The sequence below is a fragment of the Ambystoma mexicanum genome, chromosome 1p (genome assembly GCF_040938575.1).
Source record: "Ambystoma mexicanum isolate Mex_15411 chromosome 1p, UKY_AmexF1_1, whole genome shotgun sequence".
NCBI classification, from domain to species: Eukaryota; Metazoa; Chordata; class Amphibia; order Caudata; family Ambystomatidae; genus Ambystoma; species Ambystoma mexicanum.
The window spans coordinates 1,238,125,085-1,238,137,631 of NC_090921.1; the positions used below are offsets into that span (position 1 = coordinate 1,238,125,085).

The following is a 12,547-nucleotide window of genomic DNA, read 5'->3' on the forward strand; positions in this document are numbered from 1 at the left end:
ATTGCTAGTAGTGACCATTTATATAATGCACATGACAAAGTTTGTCTCTCGATTTTCTTCTTGCTGCTTGTTTAATATAACTTCACATGAACTCCTTGAGTATTAAAGACTTGGCTGTACCTTCCCCCATCTTCTACTTCCATCCTAGGAGAGCAGTCTTGATTGCCAAATAGGTTTCCTCCTAGATAGCCAAGAATCTGCATCTTGGACAGAACACGCATCACAGCAAATTCAGCCCATGACCGCTAATCACATCAGTGGTGGAAGTGGAAAAAAGGAACTAGTGGTCCTCTGGTTGCATCCAAAAAGGAGGGAGTAGGATGGCCGGACAGATGGGGTGGGCGGCAGGGTGGAGTATGGGAACAGGGGACCAGGATCACAAACCTTGGCTGAACAGTGAAGCAGGGATTTTAATCCACTCTGCAAATTTGGCCACGAGCGTTACTCAGTACAAATAATTTGGATTTCAAGACCTACAGTAATGATGTCTTAAAGAGTTTACTTCCAAAAACACCAATTGCACAGTAGCATCACATGGCAACATGTAAATCCTTACATCAACATGTTAAGCCTGAATGGTAAACTAGAAGTCCCAAAATCTAGTTAACCCCACTGTACTTTCAGTGATTTGTTATGTTCTGTAAACTTAGTAAAGCGCACGTACACCAAAGGCATCTTGGCGCTGGCTACAGCAGGAGGAATCAAAAATAGTAAGGTAACAACACCAGGAGAGAGAGGCTTAGAACAAAGTAGTTTTAAGCAGCCGGCGAAAAGTGAAGTGGTCTTCAGTAGTGCGGAGGGCCCTAGGCAACTCATTCCAGGCTCTAGCAGCTGCCACTGAGAAGGCACGGCCTCCCATATGAGACCAACGGTAGCGGGGGGTACTGAGAAGGCATGCAGATTGGGAGCGCAGCAGACAAACAGGTGTGTAGTAGGTAAACTTTGCTTGAAGATACTCAGCGCCCAAGCCATAAAAGGCACGATGCACCAGGCACATCGATTTGAACAAGATCCGGCTGGCTACAGGCAGCCAGTGAAGTTTCTTGAGCAACGGGGAGATATGGGATCCAAAAGGGGGGCGAAGTACAGAGCGAACGGCAGCATTTTGTAGCAACTGAAGCCTTTGGGTCAGATAGCGAGGCTGGGCCAGATAAAGAGAGTTACAATAATCTATGGTGCTGAGAACCAAGGCTGCCGCTACCGGAGCCTGACATTCAGCCGGAATAAACATTTTCCACAGAATGCAAAGTTTAAAATGACCCGCACTACAAACAGAGGCGACCTGATTGTCAAGAGACAGGGAGGCAGAGATTTTGACACCTAGATTACGAACCGATTGAACCGGGAGGGGGCCCAGGCTCGATGGCCAGAATTGCGAGGTCCAAAAAAGAAGGGGGGAAGAAGTACCCACCACCAGGACCTCGGTCTTGCTGCCATTCAGTTTTAGCCAATTTGTCATCATCCAATGACCTAGATCCTCCAAACAGTTTCTGAGGGGAGCGGCTGTCTCAGCTTAAGTAAGATTAAGGTGGACGAGGATCTGAGCATCATCCGCGTAAGAATAATAGCGGAAACCATGAGAGTGAATAAGAAGAAGAAGAAGAGATCTAATATAGACATTGAAAAGGATAGGAGAGAGTGCTGAGCCCTGAGGGACACCACAGGCAAGTGTAGCCAGCTTAGATCGAAAAGGGGGTTTATTAAAAAAGTTGTGTAATACACTCAGATATGGAGATTATTGCCCTCTACTGCCATGTAGTGGAGTAAAGTATGCTTTTTAATGAAAATGAATACAGAGTAAACAGTACGCAGAAGAAAATTAAATGCTCGAAGGGCTTTAATTACATGGGTATAAAGCCAAGATACACACCTTATCTGTAGGGCTGTTTACAGTACATGGGCCCAATGGGACAACAGTGATTAAGTGCATTACAATATGATAGTTACAAGGTAAGGTCATGATAGAAGGAAAATAGTTACTTATTTACAATGCATAGGAGTAATTGGAAAACAGTGATATGATACATGGATGGATCATGGATTCAAAGGTGTGACCAGACGACCCTTCACAGCGACAACAATGATGAGCCTTGCTTCCCTAAGCGAACTATCATTTGGGACCATCAAGAAGGGAGAAGCAGGGGACCCCCCCAAACCCCCCCCTCCATCTCCCTTCTTGCATATGGGGACAAGTATTGCTTGAGTACATGAGTGTGGGACTTTGTTGGATTCTAACAAAGCGTTAAAACTTAACAAATAAGCGATCTATATGGCCACTGCCTGCCTATACCAATCAATAGGGACCATATTGGGTCCAGGCACTTTCCCCAGTTTCTGTGACATAAGTTCTGCCTTAATATCACATGTAGGTAACAGTAAGGGAACTTTGCCTTCTTCCCTAACCTTTACCGGGATTGCACCAATCATCGCACTGGACGGCAGTTTGTCCTCCTTTATAAAGGTCTCCAAAGTGGACAATCCAGGCAGCCTCTAGGATGGCGTTCTGATCTAGTTTTGATCACACTTCCCTGGCCAGACACATTGCCAAAAGCACCTAGTATTAATAATTTTAGAGGTCTGGAGGGATACTCCCAAGGTCGATCATAGTACTCCACGTTCTTTGATTTTAAGTTTGCAAAATAAGGCTCTTGTTTCAGCCGGGGCCACTGCACCCCCGTCCGAGACGCACTTGTCATGCTTAATCAGAAACTTTTTTTCAACACAGCATTGACTGTCGTGCCATGGGGTTTTACATACTGATTTTGTACCAACTGAGGCTTAATGTACATATTTGTGATCTATGGTTTAGAGTGATACTACCTGCTAGATTACTTTCTTTGTGTTACTAAAGGCCCAATCTAATAAACATTGACTGTTTGAGCTAACTCGTTGAGGCCCTAGACCCCTCTCACACTCATTAAGCTAAACCTCGACTGCTATACACACCTTGATTTGGTTTTTGGCTAAACTGCGTCTCCCTATTCACCACTAGATTGGCCTCCTAAAATCTTACCACCAGGCTCCATTTTTAGAAACCATCAGTACAGGTCTCACTAAGGGAGCTGCTCTGTAGGGGAGTTTATGCCTTCTAGGCTGGGGGGGGTTCCAAAATGGGTACCCTATATTTTCTGAGGCTAGTAGCCTGGGCCAGTTTGTGTTCTCCACTTCATATGATGTGGCTGTGGAACCTGGCAAGTCACCTAAGCGCTTGTCGGTCACTTTATGCAAGGAGTAGGCATGGCACCTATTTCTGAGCCCTGCGGTAGCACTTTTACATTGGTAATGTAGGAGTACCACAGCTAAACTGGACGGAAACGGATGTGGCCATAAAGGGTAATTACTGTTGTGCTTGGAAAGTATGGGTTCAGGCTAGTCACACTAGATAGGCTTGATGTCCTGTGAACTGTGAGTAGAAGGGGTTCAGTTTTGAGGCTCTTCCACCAATACCCAGTTAGCTGACCCAGCTTCATTGGGGTTGTCCACAGGCGGTCTCTGTATCCCTGGCAAGCCCAGGCTCCTACAGTGTCTTTATTTAGCTTCTAGGTACTGGGTCCTGTTCCGTACACTGCATCAAGTCTTTCAGTTTTCTTGCAACTTCTGCTCTTTGGATTTCATGCTAAAGTTCCTGTACTGCAAGAGTCTGTCCCTTCCCTAGTGCTGTATTACTTTATGGTGAATGATTTAGTGGCATCTACAGGTCACAGGCAGATGGATGCATGTGCTGCTGAGCGGTTCCTTGTGGGCATGTCTTCCTACATTACAGCTGTGTCGTATCAGATCAGTTTGTACTAGCTGAACTTTCCCAATCAGTCGTTCCCTTTCGAGTGCTCCCTGCTTCCACAACGTAGCATTTTCTGAGGTGACTGCCTTCTGGGAGCTCCAACCATACCTATGGATTTTAGACCGGATTTCCTCAATGGAATAAATTGCTTATTTCGGGAGCCAAGACCGTTTGCATATAGGCATTAACACACCAACCAGATTAGTAATGGGATGATGGGTTTTTCCGTAGTGAACACTTGACGTTTTGGGAAGGATTGGCGGGTTTTTGGAGCATTCCCCATTTACCACATAAGGAAGCTCGAGGCTCTGTTCCAGGATCCGGGCAGTCTGGCTGTGCTGGAAAGGATAGACCCCTCTCGGGCTAGTGATGGAAGGTGGTGACATAACTTAATCACACTGTTTGGACTTTTTTTTGTGACCATTCTCCAAACTAGGCGCGGTTAGATTTATAACATTGATTTGTCATCTGGATCTATATTGAAGATGAGAGAATATTCCTGAAGGGTTCCAACACTGTGTTGGGGGGGGGGGGCAGGATCGCTGTGCCTGGGGGTATTGTTTCCTCTGGAGTCAATCACCCATGTAACTCAAGAATCAAATGTTAGATTGTATCCGTTTTGTGGGGAGAAGCAGTAATTTGACTGGATGATGGATCTCGGACACTTCCTCCAGCTGTGGCCATCCGAAGACAGAAGTGCTTCCTTTAAAAAGGGACCAATATAAATCCTTAGCCCCAAAACGTTTTGCCTAGTGCATTATACTTGTGTATTTTTTATTTATACTTGATTTAACGGTTACCAGTTTTTACAAGTGCAGAACAAACAAACTACTTCTGTATTGTAAATGTGCAGGTCATTTCTCTGGCGTGGCTCTATTTCAAAGGAAATGTGATAATTCCAGGTGTCAAACATCACAAGGCTTTATAATGTACAAACGTATGATCTCCTTTCACATGCTGGAGAATTAATCCATGCATTCATTGTTTTTTTCTTTCGTTGCTTTATTTTGGTTTTAACATGTTAAACTACAATGCATGCTCTTGGCAAAATGTGTGTATTCCAAAAAGATAAATACCTGTACGTTTATTTAAAAAATATATATTTTTTTGTTTTGCAGTGCATTTAAAACGACACTTTATGTTTCGAAATCACCTCTGTCTGGTGTTTGAGCTTCTCTCCTACAATTTATATGACCTTCTTCGAAACACCAACTTCCGTGGTGTGTCTTTAAATCTCACTCGGAAGTTTGCCCAGCAACTTTGCACGGCGCTCCTGTTTCTGGCCACTCCTGAGCTCAGCATTATTCATTGCGACCTGAAACCGGAAAATATTTTACTCTGTAATCCAAAACGTAGCGCCATAAAAATCGTGGACTTTGGTAGTTCCTGTCAGCTCGGGCAGAGGGTACGTATAGCTGTGTAACGTTTTCAAGTTTTACAAAATAAAAGCTTTTGGGGTTAGGGGCTTACATAGCAGACAACTTGTTTAACGGTCGGAAGGGGTGCACAACATTGAATGTTTTCTTATGATTTTTTCATAATGCATAATTGCTGTTACCATGACTTTGAAGCATTAGGTTGTCAGGGAATTTGGCACAGCGTAGTATGAACAGTCGTGAGAAAGAGAAATACATAGTAATATACATTAATGATTGTAGGCATATTACAACTTTTGGCAGAAGTGACTTAGTATTTTGTGTATGTAAAGGTGAGAGCTCTGCAATTACAGGTTAGATATTACTTCACGTGCACATTGGTACATTCGACATGTTAATCGGTACACTACTTTACCATTACCGTTTCAGGCATATGATAGTTTTGCCATTGAGGACTAGCGCCACAATGTTATAGCAGTTTTATGCGTTGGATTTGGGGTGCTGTGATTTGCTGTTAGTGACTGTGTTGGCAAGAGGGTCATATTCAGTGCGGGACTCGGATAACATGGAGATGCTGCACTAACATGTGAAGTGAGCAACATGTTTATACGTGACTGTCTATCCCAAGGACAACTGTTTACAGTTGAAGGGGCCTCCAAATACATGTTGGGTAATGCTTCATATTACATGCATCTTTGAACAGTTATTTGTGAGGTGTTGCATTACAAAACAGTATTATGTAGCTCGAAGTATGGTCGCACAAGTGTGGGAAATAACATGTTAAAATTGGTTGTTTTTCAACTGTCATTCCAAGCCATCCATGATCAGACAGGAATAGAGCTTTGTCTGATGGAGTGTATGAGAGCAATAGCCCAGCATTTCATAACAAGTGACAAACTAATTTCTGCATAAAGTATCTATCTGTCTATATAATTTCATATATTGGATGCATGTTTGGTTAAGCAATGGGATTCTGCAGAATATTGGTTTTGTCACTTGTTTGGGAAAGGGTACCTCAGTTCAGGCCTACCAATATTGAAGGAAAGTTAAGGCAGAGACTCTGGTTCCAAGTGGCAGTGAGCGTGGGCCCCGCTGTACCGTTTTTAGCCCGAACCATCTTGAATAGCTCTTTTTGCCAGGTCCTTTAAAGGTACAGAGCTCCTTTGCCTCCTTGGCAATCCCCTATGCTTTTCACCACCATCCTCTGACTGCCATTGTTGTCCTCCCACCTCCCCGCCCACCCCAGAAAATGATGAATCAACAAAGCATCCTTTGTATCCACAATTTTTACATTTAGTGACTATGGTTGATGTTCAGCAACTATTGCAATGAAGGATTAGCAGGGTCCCATTCAGACTTTGAAATAGTCTACAAAGGTAATTTTATGTTTGTATGGTTTCACTGCAATTCTCTTTTCTATGCTAGATGATCCTTAGGCCTACATCCCGTCCCTTTTCCTCCATCCTATATGGGCGTCACTTGCTAGGGGCGGGAACAGAACCCTTTTCACCAGAAAAAAAACTTTTCTTTTAAATGTATACGCACGGCCGTGGGAGCATGCACTCCCCTAACCCCAGTGCCACACCTCAGTGCTCTTTTCCGCATCGACGGGAGCGGACCGATTTCAACAGCGATCCAGGGTGAGGCCTCAAGCCCGGTAATTCCATGCACTCTTTCCCTAATTTTTTGCTTTTTCTAATTTTCAGGTTTTGGGAACACGGTCCACTGGTGCCGTAGTCTGTCCCTGGTGCATGTCGGCCACGGCTAGCTTCAGCAGGTGCCCATCATGCGATGGTTCCTTTCCCATCCCGGATCCGCACATGCTCTGCCTCCAGTGCCTTGGAGAAGACCACGAATGGGAAGGCTGCTCGGCGTGCAAGGCTCCCACGCCCTGGTCTCTCAAACTGGTTTGCACGGTGGAGAGCATTAAGGAATGCATATGCAGGAAAGCCAAGAAAGTGAGCATACTCCTCCTCACCACCGTTGCCCATGCCTCTGATGGTTCCGGTCCCAGCACCTACACTTCCAGTTCCTGAGCCAACGCTAGTGGCAGATCGGACGCCTACGGACCGTGGGGCCCCTTCTAACTCGGGTGACGAACAAGACACAGATGAAGAGGAACAGGACACGCCTTCTTCGGCAATGGCATTCCATGATGGGATCGCTGGCCTAGCGGAATACCTGGGCATCCCTGCACCCCAGAAAGAGCTGCCGGAGTCGAGGGTACTGGGAGAAGATCTCACCATCAAGGCGGAATCCAGATGCAGCATCCCATTTCAGAAGGACATGTAGGCTCTGGCGAGGGGTTGGCTCAAGCCCCACTCCACTCAGCCAATAAATAAATAAAAGGCTAGATGCATATTTCAGGCAGGTGGAGGGCGACACTCTGCTCTTGTCAGTTCACCCCCAACCACTGTCATCAATCATTGCGGCAGCGTCTATGAAAGCCAAGCCTCCGACCTCTACCATGAGCACCTCCAAATTCCGTACTACTAGGCAAGGAAGAGAAAATGCGTGAAGCCTACGGGAAGGTGTACTTGAATGCAGGGCTCCACCTCAGGCAGGCCAACACTGATGCCATCCTTGCAGCTGCAAATCAATGGCTGTTGATGGAAATTGCAAACTTCCTCTTGGATATTCCAGCCGACAAACAAGCCTCTTTCAAGGCCGGACCCGCTGAAGCGGAACTTGTGGCACAGGACATCATGGAAGCCACAGTGGTGGCGCACACAGATACTGCTAGCAGTGCAATCTGTGTGGCGACTGACATATGAAGGACGGCATGACTGAAGGCGATAAGATTCAACCCTGATGTTCAGGACAGAATCCTTGACCTGCCTTTCGAGGGAGGTGACTTGTTCCACTCCACCACTGACGAGGAACTTGATAAAAAGAGCAGCTCACAAGCGTCCAAGTGCCTGGCCATTCTCACCAAGCCAGCAGCCAAAACCTTTGCACAGGGCCACTCTCGATCAGACCGAGGGCAGTCCTTTGGTGGTTTCCAGGACCGGCCGGCCAAGTGACCCAGCCAACATTGGCAAAAACATCAGAAGTCTTTGCACAATGGCTTTTTTCAGTCCCCCCTCTTAGACATCTGCCGCCGACCCCCAAAAACACAATGATGGCTCGTTTCAGATCCACAGCACCCCAGTCGGGAGCAGTTTGGCCCTGCACTGTCAAGCTTGGTGCTCACCTTTTAGGAACTTGTGGGGGATTTTGGTAGTCTCCTTGGGCTTCTGGCTGCCCCTTCCATTCCCCCCCCCTACCCACTCCCACAGATCTGGACTCTTTAATTCTTAGCTGAGATACGCTTCCTTGTGGAGAGCGAGGCGGTGGAGGAGGTTCCTCTCCCTCGGCAGGGGCAGGACTTTTACTCCCGCATTTTTGTTAGTCAAGAAAAGAACCAGGCAGACCTGCATGTGGTCCTAGATCTTTCCTTTCTGAATCTATACCTACCTCTGCAGAAGTCCAAAATGGTGACGCCAGTTCTTAAAGCTTAGATGTTGTGTGTGGGGGTGGAGGGGGGGGGGGGACTGGACGTGCTCCCTGAATCTGAAAGACACATGTTTGCACGTCCTCATAGTGCAGCCTCATCGGGCCTTCCTCAGGTTCCCGGTCATGGGGTTTGCATTTTTAATAAGGTGTAGCCATTTTAGGCCATTTGGCCTGAACTCTGCGCCAAGGATATTCACAATACTGAATTCAGTGGCGGCCCTGCTCAGGTCAGAGGGCCTCCATGTATATCCTTACCATGACGACTGGTTAGTCTGAAGGGGTGCCCAGAACAGGTCAAGTACCCAGCGGACAGACTCATAACTACACTCTACAAACTGGGGTTCTCAATCAATTTCCAGAAATCTCTGCTCTACTATACACAAACAGTGGTGTTTTTGGGACTGCTGTGAGATACTCTGAATCAGGCGTTGTTCTCCACAAGGGAGAAGGTGACGGCGCTCAAATTCTCCATTGTTCACCTCCTCAGCAGAACAGTGACTACAGCCTGGTGGTACCAGCACCTGCTGGGAGTACTGGCAGCAAGCCTTCTGGCCATCCCTTACACTAGGCTGCAAATTAGGAAGCTGTAGCTGCATTTTCCAGCATTCTGGGACCAGGAGTCTGGTCATCAAGGAGTCCAAGTCAATATACCCCCTCACCTACAGCAGGACCTCACTTGGTGGGGGCAGGATGCAAACCTCATGGGGAGCAGACCATTCTGGCCCCTTCTGGCGGATCATTCTATAACTATGGATTCCTCACTCCACTGGTGGTGCCCTGCCCTGGGGATGCATACTGTGCATGGTCTGTGGTCCCAGAACGACCAACAAAATCACAATAACTAGCTGGAAATGATGGCCTTTTGGCTCCAAATCAAGGCAGTCCTTCCACTGATCAGGAGCAGCACAGTTTGTATTCGGACGGACAACTCTACCTGCATGTACTACCTCAAGAAGCAGATGGGGCGGGGGGCACCAGATCCCTACTCCTATGTAGGCTGCCCTCAGCATCTGGAAGTGGGCTATTGCGCATGACGCCTGGACCTCAGTGGTGCATCTGCTGGGGGAATCAAACCAGGAAGCGGACGGACTCGGTTGGGCACGGCAACTACGAGTGGCAACTGAACGGGCGAGTCCTTCGAGACGTTTTCAGCAGGTGGGGTCACACGGTCACAGACCGGTTTGCAACGGAGCACAACCAGACTTGGCAGAAGTTCGCGTCCTGGGTGGGCGAATGCATGTCCTCCTAGCTGGCCCTCTCATCCATAAGGTTGTTTGCGAGATCAGGCAGACGCAGCGGCTGTCTCATTCTCATAGCGCCTCAGTGGCTGCCCAGGCCATGGTTCTCAGAGATTCGACAGCTGTCAGTCCAACCAGAAGTCTCATGTGCAGAAGAGGAATGGTGGGTGGGTGGGGCTGTCCTTCACCCTTGCCCGGAGAGGTTAGCCCTAGCAGCCTGGTAGCTGAGCAGGTGACTCTTCAATATCTCTGGCTATCTCAAGACAACCTAGAAATCATTCAGGGAGCCAGGAGTCGGGCTACTCGAAAGCAATACAAAAGCAAATGGACCAGGTTCTGCTTCTGGTCCAAGGAAAAAGGAGTGGACCCACTATCGTGCACACTGGGACCAGGGGGTGTCTTTCTCGGCATATCTCACCAGATCAGGGGTCCAGGTTGACACCTGCCGGACATTCCTAGCGGCCATTGGTGCATACAGATACTCAGACAAGTTTACTGTCTCCTTGGCTCATCCAGTAGCGAAGAGGCACATAGCGGGCTTAACCAGGCTGTACCCACCTGTCGGACGCCAGCACCCAGTATGGGGTCTCAACTTTCTTGGCACCCTCGTGCACAAACCATTCGAGCCCATGGCCACAGTGGACCTCAAATTGGTCACGCTGAAGACAGTGCTACTAGTGGGGCTTACTTCAGCTTGCGGTGTTTGTGAAACTCAGGCCCTGGTGGCTTCCTAGCCCTACAATATATTTCTTCGGGACAAGGTTGTGCTCTGCACTCACCCCAGGTTCCTACCAAAGGTTGGGTTCTAGTTCCACAGTAACAAATTGTGCTCCTCACTTTCTTTCAAACCCCAAGCAAGACGCTAAGAAGGCTGTTCCCTGTTGGGACGTCAGAAGAACACTAAAATTCTATCTTGACAGAACCAAGGACTTTTGCAAGATGGGCGTCACATTTGTCAGGTCAAGGCCTGGAGAGCAAGCATCCAAAATAGCTAGATGGGTGACTGCAGCCATCCAGGAGGCATACAAGGCTTACGACAAAGAATCACCAAGGGGCATGCACGCTTACGCCATCAGTGCCACGGCAGTGGATGTTGATTTCCAGCGTCGCGCACTGTGGATAGTGATTAGCAGGGAGGCGATATGGGCCTCCCCAATGGCCTTCTGCAAGCACTACTGTAAGGATACCAGTGCCTGGGCTGACGCAGCATTTGGCCAGGCTGTCTTATCTAGAGTGTCAAGCTCTCCTCACCAGGGTGGTCGTATCAGTTGTAGTCGCTCATACAGGATCGAGGACAAGGGGATTGGACGTAGGAGTAATTGTTACTCACCAGAGTGACTAACTTAATCCTCTTCCATTGTCCCCTTCCCTACATACTTCCCACCATCCACCCCACACCCTCTAAAAAAGAGCAGCAAGGTTGAGCAGTTTAATACAGCCAACGCATCAAAGGGGGCTGAGGTGTGGCATCGGTGGGCGGGGTTAGGCGAGCTCATGCTCCCAGAGCCACACGTGTATGAATTTAAAGGGAAAGTGTTATTGCTCTGATGAAAAAAGTTCTCGTCCCTAGCGAGGGATGCCCATACAGGATGGAAGAAAGGGGACTATGGACTAGGAGTACGTTGGTCAATCTGGTGAGTAACACTTAATATCTTCCATCCTGCTCTTCCATCTTCTCAACTGATTGTGACAGCCTGCATCTCAAAGACCAGTCAAAAAACAGACAAAAAGAGGATGCCACTTTAGGAAATTTGAGTGACAGACTGCGACCAAATGGGCATGTCTCCTTCCACATGCCAGCCATACCACTCTACCTGTGCATCAACCGTCACATCAAGTTGCCGTTTTTTCCAGCAAGTGGCTGTTGGAGTTAACTATTCTCTTGCTCACATTTTATTTAGTCAGACTTTTTTGTGCAGTGCAACAATCGTCTGTTAGGCAAGTTTGTATGCAGTAACCATGTGGGAGACTACCAGTCTTGTCCTCTTGGTATTAGGTAACCCCCCTATTGGTTTAGGTCTGTACTACACAAGTTGGTAGAGTGACTGAGAAGCCAGACTTATCTCAAGAGGGGTAAATCTGAGCTGTAGCATCAAAATCCAGAAATACAAGTATCCAAATAACACTTACACTCAAGGTTTTCTAGTAAAATAATGATTTATTTAACGATCAGTTTTAAATAAGCATTCTTTAAAAAGGGCTATGTGCAATAATAAAAATACACTTCACAGTCAAGCAAGTAGATACTCTTTAGAGATGCTTCATACACACTTCCTACACATGAAGTGACTTCACTAGCTAGGATAGTATTGGGATTTATATATCTCACTATTTCTACTTGGTAGAATTCTGAGGTCAGTAAAGAGTAAATGTTAATGGAAGGAAACGGGTTAACAGATTCTCAGAGCACTTGAGCACTTTTAAATCTGCCAATTAAGTCTAGATTAACCTTTCCCAGCAATACTAGTTAATCACCAATGTAACACCTATGAGGGACAGTTACAACCAAAGTCAATGGGTTAGAAGCATCTTCAGGGAGCCAGGACAGCCAAAGTCAATCTGAACAATGTCTGGGGAGCTGTGGCACTTCTTAGATAGCACTAAAGTCTTGCACAAAGTTAGTTTGTAGAAAATCGCTGTTGGGCCACAAGCTGCGA

General features: G+C 47.1%; 1 protein-coding gene across 1 annotated transcript in view; it reads left to right on the forward strand.

The window, feature by feature from the left end:
• LOC138452392 (dual specificity tyrosine-phosphorylation-regulated kinase 1B-like) overlaps positions 1-12,547 on the forward strand; it is a 526,499-nt gene that overhangs the window by 322,950 nt on the left and 191,002 nt on the right. The window contains exon 6 of the mRNA XM_069604969.1: positions 4,900-5,186. Within this exon, the coding sequence (XP_069461070.1) occupies positions 4,900-5,186 (287 nt within the window). The remainder of the gene's footprint in view (positions 1-4,899; positions 5,187-12,547) is intronic.